Here is a 19,701-nt window from a genome sequence, read left to right as displayed (position 1 = left end):
AATTATTTCACAAATCCCAACTTTATAAACTGCAAAACAGTGGATTATTAAACATTTACTGTGCTAAATTCTGATGTCAGAAGTGAGAAGAATAGATCTTCCCTTCATGAATCTTAAATTATAGAAGGAGAGACCAGACATGTAAACTTGTTTACAACATTCTTTCACAATTTATATACACTATGGATAAGGCACTATCCAAGCTCTAGGAATATAAATGTCACTAAGGTTTGTTTTATTTTAATAGTCCAAAGACCAGAGAGATGGTACAGAGGGTAATTCAGTTAACTTGCACACAGCTGACCTGGGTTTAATCCAATATCCAGCCTGTATATGGTCCCACTCCTTATTAGGGAGTGATCTCTCAGAGCATAGCCAGGAGCATAGCACAAAGGTGTGACCCACCTGCACACCACCACCAAAGAAAGAGAGAACAGTCTTATGAACATATAGGATCTTTGATGATAACAATGAAATTTGTATAACTGAAGAGACTACTTTCCTCAGTTATTAACCATTATTAAGAGTAAAAATTTTATTTGTATGCTTTTCCATATTATCTTTACAGTGTTTACTTCTAAAGAAGAAAAAACTATTATTTGGATCAGATTTGACAAATAATGGTATTTATCTTTAGTCTTTTGTTTACTGTAGGAGTACTGGTATTTATTCAGCCATTGATTAAGCTGATTGAATTGAGCATGAACTCCACATACTTTTTTTTAAATTCAGAATGTTAATTTTATTTCATTTATTATTATTAATCACCATGATACAGTTACAAAGCTTTCATGTTTGAGTTTCAGTCATACAATGATTGATCACCCAACCCTCCACCAGTGCACATCTTCCACCATCAAAGTCCCCAGTAATCCTACCCATCCAATCCCTCCCTCTGCCTCGATGGCAGACAATCTCCCCCGTACTCTTTTTTGTATTGCTTGTTATGAATAACATAAGATGTCCCTCCTGGAATTCTAAAATTTTAGATAATTAGGGTCTGGAGAAATCTCTGTAGCAAGCTGCTCAGTTAGGAGATTTCTTTGTGTGTCTCTTGATCATGGCCCATTAAGGATATCAAGTAGCAGCCAGAGGAAGGTTGTGGGCATGATATCCAGGGTCCCATGGGGACGGAGGATGAGAAGGACCAGAGTTTGCCATCACTGAACCTGCGTACCTGCATTTCTCATTGGGTTCTGGAGATTGGTGGCCACTGGGGTTTTTAGGGGGCAGGTGGAGGGACAATGCCTGTTCCCATCTGAGGCACCCCAGTGAAGTCAGCCTGGCTTAAAGTCTGAAGGCATCTCTGCAGCAAGCTGCTCTGTTCAGAAATTCTTTTGTGTGTCTCTGTATCATGGCCATTAAGGACCTTAAGTAGCAGCGGGAGGCAGTTTATGGGCATGACTTCCAGGGTCCCATGGGGACAGGGGGGATGAGAAGGATGGGCCCATCCCCTATCCCTTGAGGCCTGGATTTTTATCATTACTGAACCTGTGTATCTGTATTTCTCATTGGGATCTGAAAGTTGGAGTTTTTATGGGGCAGGTGGAGGGATGATGCCTGCCTTCGCCTGAGGCACCCTGGTGAAGTGAACCTGGCTTGAAGTCCGGAGGCATCTCTGCAGCGAGCTGGTTGGTTTGGAGATTCTTTTGTGTGTCTCTGGATCATGGTTCTTGTTTCCATCTTTTCCAGAGAAATAAACTATTGGCATATGTCCTGCAGGGTGTACCCGCTCTCCCACATTATGTCGTGCAGCTGGCCCTAACTTTAGCTTTTGATCTCTTTCAAGATTTATGGGTTTCTGAAATAAGGCCTATAAATGAGCTTGTATAACTGAGTCAGAGGTGATTTGTGGGCATGGCTCCCACATACCTAACTTTTGACCATTTAATTTCTTGGTAAACTTTGTCCCAAGTTGTTGGGGTCTGGCCAAAGGCAAAGCAGCAATTTTGGCGTATCTGGAAGTCTGAAGGCACCATCAGGCTGCTGATGCACTCATCCCGCAGGCACAGGTTGACCCATATATTTAGTCTTAAGATATAATTTCAAGTGTAATTTATTATTTTCTTTTTTTTTGGGGGGGTGACTCACACTGTGCATGCTTTGGCTTTGGGGCTACTCCTGGCTCTATGCTTGGATTTTGCTCCTGGTAGCGTCCAGGGACCTTGTGGTGCTGTCTGTATGCAAGGCAAGTACTTTTCCCCCTCTCTGGCCATTTTTTCTCTTTTTAATAGATAGAAAGATGCTGCCTTCTTCCATATTCTTGTGAGCCTTGGAAAGGCCAAAGAAACAATAATCATTCTTACAAATCTTAATTGACACATCTTATTTTCTTTTCATTTTCTCATTTTCCTATCTGTATAATTTTTTTCTTGTTCCTTCATTTTTTTTCTAATACCAAGTTCTTAGGTTATAATGCATATTTACGGTCTTCTTCTGGGGTCAGAAAGATAGTACAGGAGGTAAAGACACTTGCTTTGCTTGTGGATGACTGTAGTTATTTCATAACTATGAGGACCCCAGGAATGAAGAAATGATCCATCAGTCTAGGACATCGGGTGCTCAGATTCATATGCACAGCATGGCCAAGACATAACCACACACACAGGCCATAGACTCGTAGTTATATGGCAAAGTTTATTAGAAAAAATAATGGTTAAGTAGAAGCTGAGGAAATATGCTTATGTGCACTAAAGAGCAGGTGGCAGAGGGAGGCAGGGTATTGTTATGACTAGGAGGAAATTGCTGGAGCACTGTCCTTGCTGTTCTAAAGGAGAAGCAAAGTTGAAGTATTGCTATTGCTGATACCCAAAGATGTCTGTTTCCCACGTCTTGAGCCATCTGCTGCCAGCAAATCATGGCCAATTAATCTATGTCATTCTTAGATATCTCAGATTTCCCTGGCAACTGCCGGTTTCCAGAGAAGTTGGGACCTGGGAACTCCCTGTAGGCCCAACAACCTCTAATGTTCAAGGGGTTGTGTGAGGAGAACTCCAACAGCTGACCTTAGTTTGATCCCCAGAACCCCATATGGTCCCCTGAGCCTGCCAGAAGTTGTCCTGTGCACAGCCAGGAGTAAGCCATGAGCATCACCAGGTGTGGCTCCCTAAACCAATATATATATAGGTATATAACTGTAGCACTGTCCTCTCGTTGTTCATCAATTTGCTTAAGTGGGCACCAGTAACGTTTACATTGTGAGACTTGTTGTTATTGTTTTTGGCATATGGAATATGTCATGGGTAGCTTGCCAGGCTTTGCTATGCGGGCAGAATACTCTCTGGTAGCTTGCCGGGCTCTCCAAGAGGGGCAAAGGAATCGAACCTGGGTTGGCTGCATCTGAGGCAAACACCCTACCTGCTGTGCTGTCGGTCCAGACCACACACACATATATATTATATACATGTATTACACTTAATATTACACTTACATGTATATGTATACATATGTGTAATATTTTACATATACATTTTTCTACATATATTTGTGTATATGTATTTCTTTTTTCTAAATTAGTTTTTATTAAAATATCATTGTTTACAATAATACTGATATAATTGATTTTTACTTGCAATAATGCTATATTGTATTCACCACCAGTGTCAAGATCCCTACACTTTTTTCCCAAGGAATTCTTCTTCCGGTTTGGAGTCATAAAGTTATAATTCTGTTACCCATATATCAGTTTTGTTTTCATTTGGGATTGTCTAATCCCTTTCTGTGTTTCTTTAGTGATAGCACAATAGAATCACAGAATAAAATAGAAGCTCCATTCTTAAGTTTTTGTCAAATCTCTAACCCAGTTCCAAAGAAGGTCAACCAGATAATTGTACTACTAGCAGTGAATGAGTGTTCTTTTCTTTCCATGTCCCCACCAACACATCAAATACATTTGTTTTCTGAGTTTGACACATTGTATATTTCTACATAGGATAGGATAGTCTATTTCATGTATTTTATCAAGTTCATGTGCAAAGGAAGTTCATATTTCTTTATTATCTTTTTTACTCAGTGGGATTTGTAATGATTCTTGCGTTTACTTTTGATACTTTTGTGTTATAAATTTGTGTATTTTTTCTTTGATTATCTAAAGTGTCATTGATTTTATTTATTTACCTCTTCAAGAACTAGCTTTTGATTTTATTGATTTTTTCTCTTGATTTTCTGCTTTTATTGATTTCTACAATTATCATTTACCTACTTTATGTACTGCTTACTCTGTCTAATTCTCTAAAATGGAAGTTTAACTGATTTTGTTTTTTGTGTTTTCCAATACATGTATACATGTACCTCATATAAAACATTCCCTCTAATCACTATTAGAAAACCCCATACTTTTGAAAATGTATTGTTTTCCTTTTAATTTGTTTAAAATACTTAAGAGGTTTTTAAGACATCTCTTTCAACCAGTATGTTATTTTGATGAGTATTATTTAAGCTTTGTGCTGGAATTTTCAACTACCTTTCTATTGATTTCTAATGTAATTCTATTATGGTTTGAGGAGCTATGTTTATATTCCATAATGTTTCTTAGTTTTAAATACAATAAGATATTTGTTTTGTGACCAGAATGAGTTTGTCTTGGTGAATGGTTCATGTGAGCTTGAAAAGAATGTGCAGTTTGTAGATGGCAATTATATCCAGCTGATTGGTGGTCTATTGAGTTCAACTGATTTTCAACTATTCTTAGTGATTTTCTGTTTGATGGATCTGTCCTTCCATATGCGGACTATTGAAGCCTTAAGCTATTCCGGTGGGCTTCTCTGTTTCTCCTGGAAGGTCTTATCATTTTTTTCTCTGGTAGTTTGAAATTCTTATTAGGATTTTAAAATTTTATTTTAACATATTTTAATTTTATCTTATCATTTCCCCCCAGATTTTGGAATTACTGTGACATTTCATTTTTTAAACCAGTTATTTAATTTTTATTTATGTTATTAAGTTAGTATGATTTTACAAAGCTGTTCATAATATAATTGTTTCAGGTATACAATGTTGCAATTCCCATCTCACCATCAGTGTCCCTAGGTATCTGTAATCTCCAGCCTGCCCCCCATGGCAGTCAAATAAATTTATTTCATATTGTTTACTAAGAGAAACTTAAAGAAATGGCAAATGAAATTATAATGAGTACTCAGGAGCCACCTGGGCCATACTTAGGGAATAAACAAAAGGCTTTGCACATGCTAGACATGTTCTCCCAATTGAACCATCTCCATGGCCATCATGCTTTCTTTTAATTAGTGTTTGAATGATACATCCTTTCCCACCTACTTAATTTTAATCTATATGTATCTATATTTAAAGTGTTTCTGGTGGGAAGTATATAATTAATTGGGGTCATGCTTTTGGATCAACTCTTGACAGTCTCTTCCCTTTATTGTGTTTAGACCAGACATATTTACAGTGATTACGATACAGTTGTATGATACCAACATTTTATTTTTTTTTTTTGCTGTTGATTTTGTTTTTCACCTGGTTTTGTGTCTCATGTCTTTTCTTCCTTTTGCAATTTTAATTGTGCATTTGTTGTTTTGGGATATGCCAGAGACAGTAACAACAAAGTCTCCAATGGAGACGTTACTGGGCCCGCTCGAGCAAATCGACGATCAACGGGAGGGCCTTTACCCTTTTATTTTTGGTGCCGTATCTAATAGTTCTCAAGGCTTACTCTGGGCTCTGTGTTCAGCAGTCACTCCTGGTGGTGCTTGGAGAATCTGATGGTCTAGGTCAACAGCAGGAAGGCAAGTGCCTTTCTGTACTATCTCCCCAGCGCCATTAGTTACATGTTTTTTTTTGTTACACATTTTATATAATAATATTTTTTCTCTTTTCTTTGAATATAGGTTACACTTATTTTTTTCTTTAAGTTTTGTTGAAATAAGCAACATAGAGTAAATTTTTTATGTGCCTAAAGGGGAAGGCTGAAATTGAGGATATTGGTGGAGAGAAAGTCACACTGGCAGTGTTGGAACACTAAATGCTTGAAGCAACTGTATAATGAACAACTTTTTAAATCATGGTGATTTTAATAAAAAGTTAAAAATAAAATGATTTTTTTTCTTTAGTGGTTGTCCAAGAGTTAGCAATATATGTTTACAATTAAAGTTTATATGTATATAATACTATGTTTAATGTGTAGTTTACCTTATAATAATAAAATACTACTAAACCTTTCCTCCTCTTCATTACATCATTGCTGTCATTCATTTCACTTGTACATTAGCACATGCACAGAGTTGTATACACTAGCTATTTTTGTTTAGAAAAAATTGCTTATCTCTTAAATAAATTTAAAAAAAATAGGAGATGAGGATGTACCATAGTGATATAATGCCTGCTTTGTGTGTGTGAGGGCCTGCTTTGATCCCTAGCAATCTCTACTCACAATAGAGTGAAAAAAAAAACTTTTAAAAGTTTTTTTCTTTTCACTTGTACCTTCTCTGATGTACTTTACTTCTACGTTCCTTATTTCTATATGTAAACTTAGTTTCTGACATACATAATTTCTCTTATTTTGAAGAACTTTGCCTAACATTTCTCTCAATGAATCTATAGGCAAGCACCTATGGTTTTTATTTTTCTTTAGTTTTCCTTCACTTTTGAATAAGACTTTCAAAGGATACAGAATTTTAGGTTGGTATTTGTTTTTGCCTCATAAAACTTCATGGAAAGGTGAATCTTGATTGTTCATGTTACTTCTGACTCCAGCACTTTCTCCAGAACTTTTTACTTCATATTTCTTTAACTACTTTATTATATTGTGATGTGTGTGTGTATGTGTGTGTGTGTGTGTAGTCTCGTCTCTTCATGGTTGCTACACATATTTCTATCTTAGTACTTATAAAGTTTGCATTGCCTTTTGTAAAATATATGACACTTCTTTAAACTGGTGGGACCTTGATATAGTAACTGTTAAATTATATGCTCACTAAATATTTGTTAAATAACAGAAAAATAGTCTTTTACTTTTGTGTTGCATTGTTGGCATTTCATTACACTTACTTTAATTTGTGGAAATATTTATATTTCTTAATTTTTCTTTCTAAATTGTAATGCTGTTGGAGAAAATAGAAAACCCTTCTTTAATTGCCCCATTTTTATTAAAGTACCATTATTTATAAAACTATAATAGTTGCATGCATACATTGTTCCAATACCATGCCTACCAGTAGGGTACCACTTCACTAGGGAGAGATTTTACTTGAATTTTTATAGCCTGTTTATAGAAACAACACGTTTGTTCATTCCCAAGAGTTCAAAATGTGGGAGCATGATGCGTGTGTTCCCTGGCCAAGAGCTGCCTCCTCACCCCAACTGACCAAAGGTTGCCATTCGTTTCAGTCACCCCTGTGTGTATTCCAGTCTCACCCCCTCAGTTATAGAGAGAATCATGAAGCGTAGGGGTTAGCAATTACACATAGCCATTGTTGCTCATGAACAGATAGATGTCAAGCCCCTCCTTCAGGAGAAGCTTCTTCTAGGACAAAATATCATCCTGCTAGGAGATCCCCCCCAAGGGTGAAATTCCATCTAAGGGCATTTTTCTCCTTTCCTTAGTCCATATCCATTTAAAGGGTCATCTTAAATTTACTTTTTAATAATTCTAGTAATTTTGTATGGACATAGTAAGAGATATATTAAGCTGCTTAAAGGTTGGCTCTTCCTGGGGACATCTTGCTATATATCCCAGACTCTAGTCCTCAGGTCAGGTTAGTCTTTCCTAACTCCAGCAGGATCCTTATCCAGCTGCTTTTTTTTTTTGGTCATGACAGAGTTTGTTCATAATCATACTCTTTACTTATATAATTTATGGCTCTTGGCCTGTCCCTTTTCGATGCCAGGGTGGCTAACGGCTTGCCCTGGGTTTGTCCAAGTCTTTTGCTGGGACCCCCATTTTGGGGTGTTAGGAACTAAGGGCAACTGAGGCATAAGTCAATAAATATGACAGATTCCCAGGAGTTAATATTATTCAGAATCAGTTAACTCCCAGATTACAAAGGCATAGCATTAACTATCTTCCTCTGTTTATATATAAAGGACATTGCTCTAAAGTGAACTGCAAAGGATAAAAAGGAAAAAGAAAAGCAATATTTCACTTGCATATACAAAACCTGGAGTCCTCAGAAGAATCTGACTTTACAAGTCACAGGGTCTGATTTGGGGATATAGTGACTAACAAGTAGGGAGAGCAGAGCAGAATGAGAAGTTAAAGATAAACACAGAGGAATGGGAGGCCTGTGATAAGTGGTACTCAATAAACCTAAGCTCCCTGAGGCAGGGGAGAAAGGACAAACCAATGTTATCCAACACATTCCATAATTTTTAGGACTTATTTTGAGCCAGACAGTATCTTAGAAAATATGAATACAGGAGCAACTGAGATTTTTTTTAAAGATCTTGATTTCATGAAACTTTCTAGCTGGAAAACACTCTTATTAATTATTGTATTGATTATTAACTTGAATTGTCCCTTATTAGACATTTACTTCTAATTAATTGCCCTAAAACTTTTACTCCTGTATAATGTATTTTTTTTGCATCTCTAATTACACCTTTTAACCAAATAATAATTGACTTTTAAGCTTTTGTATGCTAGGAATGGCAAACTTTTATTACTTTTCTTCAAAAAGGCACTGCAGAGTGCAGAGGTTAATGCCTTGCTTTGTAGGTAGCAGACCCTTGTTTGATCCCCAGCACCACATATGTTCCCCTGAGCCAGGAATATGCCCTGAGCACACTAAGCTTGTTCCCTCAATCTAAGAAAAAAGCAAAAAGGGAAAAACTACTCTACGGCAGGTTGTCTTTCATATTTTACTTTAGAGATGAGAAGACTGAGCCCTGACTGTGGAGGGTCAAAATCAGATTTAATTATGATATAATCAGGAGGCAAGAGATCTGGGATTTATGCCAAAGTCTAACTGTTGCTAAAGACTGTATATATACTCTGTGTACTGAATTTCATTTTTAGTTTCTTTCCATTTATTTGTGATCAATAAGCTTTTAAAATCATACCTGTTTTTTTGTTTTTTCTTTCCCAATAGTCACAGTATGAGAAGACTTCACATCAGGCTCCATTTTCAGATCCGACAGTGTCTAATTGTCAGCAAGAGGAACTCGAACAAAAGCTTGCATCTACTGAAAAGGAGGTTTTACAGCTCAATCAGTTTATCAAACAAAAAATAAGCCAATTTAGCGAAGAGAAGAAGAAACTAGAGGAAAAGGTAGATATCTTTAGTAAAGTTGCATTAAATCAACCTTTCTTCAACATACATATTTGTCAAATCAGTTGTCAAATTTTTTCATAAGTTTGGAAGATTGAATTTTTAAAAATAAAGTTTAAATTTTTTATTAAAAATTATGATTAAATTCCATTGATGCCAAATCATTGTCTTTGAGACAAGTTTTTCCCACGACCTGAGAGAGCTTGCCTAACATTTATAGACTTCATCCCTGTTGCTTAACAGATTCGACTTTGTTTCCGGGATCACAGGCTCTACACAAAGTGTACCCATTGCCTGGGAAATACTTGGTTATCTCTTCCCAATTCCCACTCACCTATATTTTCAAGTCTTAGCTTGAACATCTTTACTTCCAACTCTTTCTTTTACAGTGATGTGCTGTTTAGTGGTATTTCAGCCAGTGGTGGACTCAGTAGACTATGATTATAGTATTTTGTTCTTTATTGTTAGATGCTTAACACAGTTTTGAATATTTTTATAATTCTCTGCATGCTTTACTAAAAAGGTGGGAACATAGATCAATATGAAGTACTGGCCATGGATGAATTCTTTTGAGTGATTTTTACCAAGGGGTAAGAAATGTGAGATAACACAGAGTGCTAGGAAGGAATATGTGTGTGTGTGTGTGTATGTATGTACATACATATATATACACATACATATGTATATATGCAGAGAAATAGGTCAGAGGGTCAGAGTACAAAAAAGTAAGTTAACTAGAGAAATATGAAAGGGGCTGACTACGGATGCAAAAATAGAGAATAAGAGAAACTACCTCTCTGTATTGTGGCCCTCTTAGTTGAGAAGGTACTTTAGAATGGAAATGTCCACAAACAGGGAGACTGGAGGTGGAGGTGTGGGAATAGAGGATGCAATTTGTATCAGAGGACATAGAGATGAGTTTAATTATCATCATTGTAGTTTGTGGGCCACACTTAGTGGTGCTCAGGGCTTATTTCAGGAATTATTCATGACGGGGCTGAAGGACCATATGGTGTGCTAGGGATCAAAAAAGGAGTACATGCAAGGCAAGTTCCTTATCCACTGTAATTCATTCTTGGCCCCATGAGTTGAATTATTGCAGGAAGTATAGAAGCTCCGGGGTAGTGATTAATGCAGCAACAAAATAACATTTTTGTTCCACATGAAATTTCATTTCACTATTTCCTTCTTCATTTACTCTCTGAAATCATTTTCAAGACTGATTCTGGGCCAAAGCACTTTCCTTGCACAAAACTGACATGAGTTCTATCCCTGACATTGCAATATGATCACTTAAGCCCACCAAGAGTGATCCCTGAGCACAGAGTTAAGAGAAAGCCATGAGTCTTATCCCTTACCGTACAAAATAGAATGATTCTGTGGCATAAGACATTAAATGTGGTAATTTGAGTTATTTCATGTGTGTGAGACAGTTTAGTAATATACAATGAATATGTTTCCTCATTTGGGCTCATGCCAGGCTGTGGGGTGGGTGAAAGCCCTCCCCACCCCAAGGGACCCAGCCCTGGCAGCCAACCTCCACTGCCCAACCACCGCCATGCTCCAGGCTGTTTTCTGAATGCTCAGGCCAAGAATGAAGTCCTCACACAAGAATGAAGTCCCACAGAACCCAGATAATGCATAACTTTGTGATCTTGGACTCTGGATTCAATGGGATCTGGAACAGAGACTCTCTGCCTGCTTCCCCCAGTCTCCAGTGACTCAGGGATCACGACGTCCATAAGCCACACCTTGCCGGCATCAGATAATCTCCTCATTGGCCACACTCCAGAACTCATGGATGCTCCTCCGGATGGGAGTTTAAAAGGAGGCTTCATTAACCATGCCACCAGACTCCGCGCCAGGCTGTGGGGCGGGTGAGAGCCCTCCCTACCCCAAGGGACCCAGCACCAGCAGCCGACCTCCACTGCCCAACCAGCTCCACGCTCCAGGCCACTTCCTGGACCTCGTGACCGCAGAGTATCTGCGTGTCACATTATAAGACACTTCCTACCCATTTATACCTCACGGAGAATCCGGCAAGCTACTGAGAGTATCCCGCCTGCACGGGCAGAGCATGACAAGCTCCCCATGGCATATTTGATATGCCAAATACAGTAACGACACTAGGTCTCATTCCTCTGACCCTGAAAGAGTCTCCAATCGTTGGGAAAAGACAAGTAAGAAGAGGCTGCTAATATCTCAGCTCTGGGAGGAATAGAGATGTTACTGGTGCCTGCTTGCATAATACGACCATCAATGGGATGGCAGTGATACAGTGATGTTTCCTCATTTAACCTATTCTTCACAAAGACTCTATGAAGTAAAAATTATATCCTGTTACAGAATTTAGTTCTACCTAAAAGTTTGAGAATAGTGAGTAATTTGCAGTTATATCTAGATAAAAATTTTGGAAAACTAGGGGTAAAATTGTGGAAAGTTTAACTCTTCAGCTGATTCCTTTACTCTGATGATAGTTATTCATAAAAAAAATTAGGGGAAAACATTTTCTCACTAATTCATTTTGATCTAATAATTGTATTCGTAAATAAGTTATTTTGTCTTTTGAAAGGATATAAATATTAGTATACCCTTAAAAAATCTTAATCTTTAAAACAGTTTATTAGTGATGCCCATTTACCTAGAGTTATATAATTTCTGGATTTTATATTTAGCAACTTTTGAAACAGCAAATCATGGATAAAAAAATTATTACAAAGATCCCAGAGAGATACATAGTATAGGGCTTAAGATACTTGCCTTGTATGTTGTTGACCCTGGTACCTCATTATCCCTTGAACACTATCAGGAGTGACCCTCAACACAGAACCAGAAATATCCCTTGGAGTGTGATACCTCAAACCATACTGAACCAGTTACCCTTCATGAGTAAGGCTGAAAACCACAAGAACCAATGGTGTATAATTAGTTTATGGTCAACAAATAACAGGTGTTATGCAACAGAGTAATAAGAGAAGTTTGAGATCAAGGAATAGTATTCTGTGTCAAAAGTTCAGAAACGGGATAAGTAAAATGAGTGTCACATTTAAGTAATAGTTAAGGCCACTGTTCATACACCAAAAAAGCACTTAGTAAACTGGGGGTACTCAAAACATGGAATGAGACTTAGAAGTATATTATAAAGTAACTTACATAGTGTGAGAAATTAACTGTTGATTCTTAAAAGTTACTGGTTACACATCTTACTTAGGAAACCTCGCTCAGAATATAGAACTTTTCCTTCCCACTTTTTCCTCCTTTAAATTCTTTTCCGAATTTAGTAAAAAAAATAGATAAAGTGAAGGTATACAATGTTAGGATTTTCGTAAATGAAAGTTAATTAACTAGTGGTAACCTTAATATCATCTGGGTGAAGCAGTGAAATTTCTTTCTATTTTCAGAGTCATAAGAAAGAAATAATCTAGGCTTGAAAAATAAGCTAAATTGATCTTGTATTAAATTGGTAGTATGTTCAGGAAATTTTCATCTTATCTATGCTACATTTTGACATTTATTATGACTACAAAGAAAACAGCTGATCAACCAGAGGGAAAAAAGAGAACTAGAAGATATTTACATTGTAAAAGTCATTTTGACTAATCCATTGTTTGCTTTTTGAGGACATCATTCTGTTTCATTAAGGCACTTAAGCATTTCACTGTAAATTTAGGAGCAAGTAAGGGATCATATTAATAAAAAAAATAGACTGGTCAATTGCTAGAAAACTTAGAGGAATTTGTTTAGGAGTAATTGGGAAAAAGTGAAAGAACTGACTGGAGCGATAGCACAGTGGGTAGGATGTTTATTTGCCTTGCAAGCTGCTGACCCGGGTTCAATTCCCAGCATCCCATATGGTCCCCCGTGCACTGCCAGGAGTAATTCCTGAATGCATGAGCCAGGAGTAACCCTTGTGCATCGCCATGTGTGACCCAAAAAGAAAAAAAAAGTGAAATAACATTAATTTTTCAAAGAGTTGATTTATTTAAACTCTAATGCTATCTCTGTGACTTGTAGTTAAATCTCTAATATCTCTTGTGATTCTCATATTCAGAATGGCAAATTGTATTATACAGTGTGCATTTGTTCTGATGTCACATCAGCACCTTTGGCTCTAAAGATACCCTAAATGAAAGTCCCAAATATTCTTAGATGGTAGCACTGTCCTCCCATTGTTCATCGATTTGCTCGAGCGGGCACCAGTAATACCTCACAACAAATTGTGAGACTTGTTACTGTTTTTGGCATGTCGAACACATCACGGGTAGCTTGCCAGGCTTTGCCGTGCAGGCAAGATAAAGTAGACCTAAAATAAACAAAGTTAGGCATTAAAGAAACTATATTGTGGAGACGTGTTAACTTTAATAAAATTTGAAAGAGTAAAATCTTTTATACTACTAATAAATGCAAATTATTTACCTGGTGAATATGAGAAAGAACTGAAAACATTTTGAAACATAAATTCTATAAGAATGCTTGTTTGGAAGAGTGGTAATTATAGGTAAATATAAATGTGAATTAATTTTAGATAACTTTATATGTACATAATTTAAATTGATCTTTAAGTATTAAAGAGTTTTGAATATATAGTAAAATTTAAATATATCCTGTTTTAGGTGGAAGAGATTTCTTCTATACAAATTGGAGTTTTCTAGAATCATATACCATATCAATAGGTTTTCAGTTACCATTAATATTTAAAATGTTAGTAAGAAAACAACTTTAATTTTGTGTAGGTGCCTTAACATAAAAAAAGAAGTTGGATATAGCTTTTGTACAAAATAACAAACTGGAATCATTCTTCCAGAGCTGAATACTTGCTTCACCGATTTCAAATTATACATTATGGCTCTGCTTCTCTGTCTTTCTGGGCACCCAATTACTTCCTGTTTGTCAACTTTTAGTATAGCATTTTAAAACATTTTAAGCATCACATAAACTTCAACACAGTTTCAAGACCATATTTTCTCATGTGCAAATAGGGAGAGAAAGGAAGCCTATCATTACTGCTATATGAATGGCTAGTCTGTAGGATGTCTTCAGTTGTAAAGAACACAATAAAGACTCCAAAAGCTCTGATTTCTGTTATATGACTTGAAAAAATTATGAATCATAGAATTGATGAAATAAGGTAAATTTTACTTTGGTGTTAGTCTTTATAACCTGCAACTATTGGTGAAGTCAGTGATGCCTGAGACTAGAATGTTGATTTGCTATTAAATATTAATCCTTTTTAAATCACTCACCCACTGAAGAGTCACAATCTTTTCCTTCAGCTTAAAACCAGAGATAGATACATCAATAGCCTGAAAAAGAAGTGTCAGAAAGAATCTGAACAAAACAAAGAAAAGCAGAGAAGAATTGAGACCTTGGAAAAGTATCTGGCTGATCTTCCAACTCTAGACGACGTGCAGAGTCAGAGTCTACAGGTAATATGAAATAAAATGCTCATCTTTAAATGACACAAAAATATTAGTTTGGGAGAGCCAGAGCAGTAGTACCAGTAGTACAGCAGGTAGAGCATTTGCCTTAAATACAACTGGCCCAGGTTCAATCCCTGTCACCCCGTATCATTTCCTGAGCCCCACCAGAGTTGATCTCTGAGTGCAGAACCAGGAGTAAACCCTGAACACTGCAGGAACATCCTGATGTGGTCTCAAAAGAACAACAAAATATGTTGGTTTTTAAGTTGACTTGAAATTCTGTAATTTTTGTACTGTAACTTGGTTAATTACAAGTTAAATTCATCTCATTGCTATTTTAATAGCAACTTTTAGTACTGTTTAAGCATTGGTTTTTCTTTTTAATGTTACCTCTTAATAAATCTGTGTGTCTTTAAGTTCTGCTCCAAAAGATTGTTTTCCAAACTGTTCTGACAATCTCCTTCCCATATACTTGTAAGTTCCTACTGTAGTTGTGACATTTCTCTGTATCCTCTGTGACTCACCAAGGCTCAAGTTGACACACCACCACCACCTTTTAAAAATTTTTACCTTATCTGTTCAATGTATTTTTTAATTTTTCTTGAAATGTCCATAATTTATTTTTCTGACTCCTTAATCTGTGACATCTCTGACTTATTTTCTGATAACTTTCTCAACGATTCCTCATCCTAAGTTTTTCAGCCAACTAACCTGAGGTCGTGAAACTTTATAAATCTTTAAAACCTATTCCTAAGTCTTTTCTTAGTCTTTATAATCATTGAATTTTTCAACTTTGGCATTACTGACATTTGAAGGTAAATATATTTTTTGTTTAGAAATTCCTGGTGTGGTTTAGAAATTCCTTTGATTTTTTGTTTAGAAATTCCTTTGATTTTGGAATTAAAGGATATGTAACAGATTTATGGCCTGTACCTAATAGATGCCAATAGCTCTGCTTCTTTCATTACCCACCAATAAAAAATATCTACATAATTTTCTTTTAAATAATACACAGTTGAGAATCATTAATCTATGTGGTGTTATTATTCTTCAGACTCTAAACCCAACAATGTATTCTCTGATTGTATTAATTTATGAATTATAAAATTAAGAATAAAACCTAAAGAAGAGGATAATAGGAGGTTGAATGAACTGAAACAAGTTAAAAAATAGATTTAAAACATGTTATTAAACTCACTGAGATGGATAACTTAAAAATAAGGTCTGGTGAAAAAGTACAGAAGTTAAGGTGATTGTCTTGCACACAGTCAATCCGGGTTCAATCCTTAGTACCCCATGTGGTCCCTCTAGCCCAGCCAGGAGTGATACCCATGCACAGAGCCAGGATTAAGCCCTAAGCACTGTCTGGTGTGGCTCTCAAAAAAAAAAAAAAACATACACACACACAGGAAAAAAATGTAGCTAGCTTTGGTGACAGTGTGGAGAAAGCAAAATCTTTACAATCCTTTTGGCGATAATATAAAATGAGGTAGCCCCTATGACAAACTATATGGCAGTTCTTAAAAATAACATATGATTCATTGATTTTACTTCTGAGTTTCTACATGTTAGAATGAAAGTGTCACATAATTGTACATCGCTTTCATATCAGCATTATTAGCAGCAGCTGAAAGATGAAGGAAACTCAAATTTCCATTGGTGGAAGAATGTATAAGCAAAACCTGATGGATACACACAATTTTTCAAATAAAATAAACTAGTCCACAAAAGAGAAATATTTTATGATACCACTTCTGAGGTACCTAGAATAGAAACTAGTGCTTACCAGAAGCCAAGGGAAAGAGATATATGGGGAGTTGTTAACAGCTGTAGAATTTGTTTTGCAATACGAATTTTGGCAATTATGTATGAAATAATTAGGTGTATTTAGCACTGCAGAATTGCTCTTTCACTTTAAACATGGTAAAGTTTGTGTTTCTTGCCACAACTAAAAACAATTTTAATATCCTCAAATCAGTGTATTTTACTTTTTTTCTGTCTTTCAGAAAAATTTAATTCTATTCTCCTTTTCTCTATCATCCTGTTCTTTCAGATTCTTTAACAGGCATAAAATTTTGTTAAATGTGAAGATAGAGTGATTACAGCCATAAGTCTGTTACAATTTTGTAAGCAAAAATTTGAGACAATTTTTAATAGAAGTATATTTAAATATTCCAAATGTTACAGAGATTAAGAGTGTTCTCCTTAGCTGCAGGTTTTAGAAGAAAAAAATAAGAATTTGCAAGACACACTGAAAGAAATGGAAAAAAAGCTTGAAGAAATCAGAACACAGTGTCAAGAGAAGGAGGCACAAATAATATGCCAGAAAAAGAAAGAAAAGGAGTTGGTAACCACAGTTCAGAGGTAAGAGTGCCTTCATTAACTGCTATTAAATGCAATTTTAAGTTATTCATATTTTCTTCAAGCATTTCATGTAAATATATTTTATTAATATTACTATTATCTTAAGGATGCACTTTTGAGAACCAACGGTATTATTTCATTAAAACCGACTGTCTTAGATGGCTTCTTCTTATGGCTTCTTCAAAAAATCAGTACATCTTCAAAATAACAGAGTAGTAGCAAAATACTTACTCTGTGATCTTTAGGGAGATATACCAAAGTTAAGCAGTTCACTCCTGTTTTATCCTTCCACAGAGTACAGGGCTTTTTTCTACCACTTGTCCAAGTTTACTCACATTCCTTGTCATAGGAACTTTTAAAATAAATTAATAGAATTATAGTGAATATCATCCAATAGTATATAACTAATGTGTTTAAGCTGAGAGACTAATAATTGGTGCCTGAAAAAAAACCAGAGAGAACCTGTGTTTCTAGATCTATTAATCTCTTTTGTAAAACTTAAGCCTTCACAAATTACCAATTATAAATATGTAAAATTATCCTGAAGGATAGATTTCAAAATGTAAGAAAATCAAATATAAGAGATATATTATGTATCATTCATATATCTCATTGTACCCCTTTTTTAAAATCATAGTCCTCTGATAATTTCATGTCAATATTGTCTTATCGCACTTTTAAAGTTTTTAATATGCCTGATGTACTTTTTTTCATCCTGAGTTTCAGTGGAGAAAATCTCTGTTTTCTGGAACAAAGAAATCTCCAGGGTGTCTAATCTTAGTTCCAATAAATCTTATTCTTTTGATTCTAGCTTTCTTTTTCTCCTATTCTTTTTTTTTTCCTTTTTCCTGAGTGCGCATCATAAATGCTATTCTCTAGTCTCAAAATAGCTTTTTGACCTACAGTGGTTCACCTTGTATCTTTTTCTCTTATTGATAAAATGAAAATAGGTAATATACTTTTGTCTATAGGGATCACAAACTCAATTTGTGTTGTTTATAAACTTTAAAATTAGGCACACCTAAAATTATTTTGATATTTGTTTTCTTTCATTGTGTACTTTGATACATTTAACAGTATTTCATGTTTTCTCTTTTATATTTTCTCTTAACTTAAGTTCTTGGAGAATACTTGACTTTAGTAGCCTTGATTTACAAAGTTTAGTAAAGTGTGTTTCTGAACCCATTTTCATTTTTTAGCATATCATTCTAGAAAGTTTCTCTTAATTTTGAATAGAGACAAAAGGCAGACTTGCATGACTGTAATGTGGGTGGGTATTATCTCAGTTCTCTCAGCTCTGCAGTAAAGTATTAAGTTCTCATAATTCATGCATATGTGACTAAATTAGATAATTTATCAGTTTTTATATAATGGTTACAATTTTGCTACAAAAGAACTTTGGTGATTTAAAAATGATAAGAACTTTGATGATTTAAAAATGAGTTAAGATTTTTTCCATTAGAAATGAAATTGTAATTAAAATAGTTGAGTGAGATCCTTGTACAATTTTAGTTGCCTCTGCTATTTGAAGAATCATTACTTTTTTTTTTATTTTGTTTTTAATTTTTTTTTGTTTTGGGGTCACTCCTGGAAGTAATCAGGGGTTTCTCCTGACTCTGCACTCAGGAATCACTCCTGTTAGTACTTGGGGGACCAAATGGGATGGCAGGTATTGAACCCAGGTCAGCTGCATGGAAGGCAGGTGCCCTCCATGCTGTACTAATCCTTCAACCCCAATTCATTGCTTTTCTAAGTGAATGTGCGTCATGACATTGATAAAATAAGAATATAGACATGAAATAAAACTTAAATTTTTCTGTAATAGAGTATTTTCCCTCTAAATAACTGATTTCCTACCCTTGCCCCACAGTATAAGTGAACTAAATAGTTTTAATGTATTTTATTTCTCTTGGAATATTATAAATATATAGAAATAATCTCTTCACCCTGAATGGATTAGAATTTGTTCTTAAAAATAAATTATGTACTTTTCACTTACAGACTAAAAAATGAAATACATTTGTGACAAGTAGCAATATGCTACTGTATATTAATAATACACAATACCTTGTGGAGCTAGAGATATAGCAGTTTAAAGTGCTTTCCCTGTATGCAACCAACCCAGGTTTGTTCCCAGCTCTCCAGGAATGATTTCTGAGTACAGAGCCAGGAGTAAGCCAGTCAGATGCAACTCCCAAAGCAAAAAAAGAACAAGATAGGAAGCTTGGGGCCAGGGAGATAACTTACTGAGCTGGAGGACATGCTCTGCATGCTGAAGCTCTGGTTTAGATGCCTAGCACCACAGGATCTCCTGAGGATCACCAGGAGTGATTTTCAGAGCACTAAGCCTGGGAGTCGCCTCTGAGCACTGCTGGGTGTCACCCAAAAACAAACCAATTAACTTCTTTGGTTCTGTTGTTCCTTAATATATCTGAAGTCCTTCAGGTAACATTTATAACATTTGTAACTGTAAGTTCTTTCTCTTCAATATAAGTGTGCCATTTCTTCTTCTTGTGGGTTTTTTTTTTTAAAGAAGAGAGACCTGAGAACTAAAAGGAGAAAATATTTTTTTATAAAACTCTTATTGTAAGAAGTCTGTTTCTTTTGGTATTCTGCAATTCTTTTATTTTTTATTATTATTATATTTTATATATATTATTATATATTATATAATCATTATATATTATATTATA

The 19,701-nt window shown here is 35.5% G+C and overlaps 1 protein-coding gene across 2 annotated transcripts in view; it reads left to right on the top strand.

The window, feature by feature from the left end:
• The window catches only part of CEP85L (centrosomal protein 85 like), a 124,664-nt gene that overhangs the window by 73,135 nt on the left and 31,828 nt on the right, over positions 1–19,701 (top strand). The window contains exons 6-8 of one of the 2 annotated variants that reach the window (XM_056125071.1): positions 9,045–9,224; positions 14,498–14,650; positions 16,860–17,008. In XM_056125071.1, coding sequence (XP_055981046.1) covers positions 9,045–9,224; positions 14,498–14,650; positions 16,860–17,008 — 482 coding nt within the window. Of the gene's footprint in view, positions 1–9,044; positions 9,225–14,497; positions 14,651–16,853; positions 17,009–19,701 lie in introns of both variants that reach the window. The other variant, XM_056125070.1, reaches the window with a different exon arrangement.

Source organism: Sorex fumeus, unplaced genomic scaffold (assembly GCF_029834395.1).
Source record: "Sorex fumeus unplaced genomic scaffold, SorFum_2.1 ptg000054l, whole genome shotgun sequence".
Classification (NCBI taxonomy): Eukaryota; Metazoa; Chordata; class Mammalia; order Eulipotyphla; family Soricidae; genus Sorex; species Sorex fumeus.
This window is presented reverse-complemented; position numbering and strand designations above follow the sequence as displayed.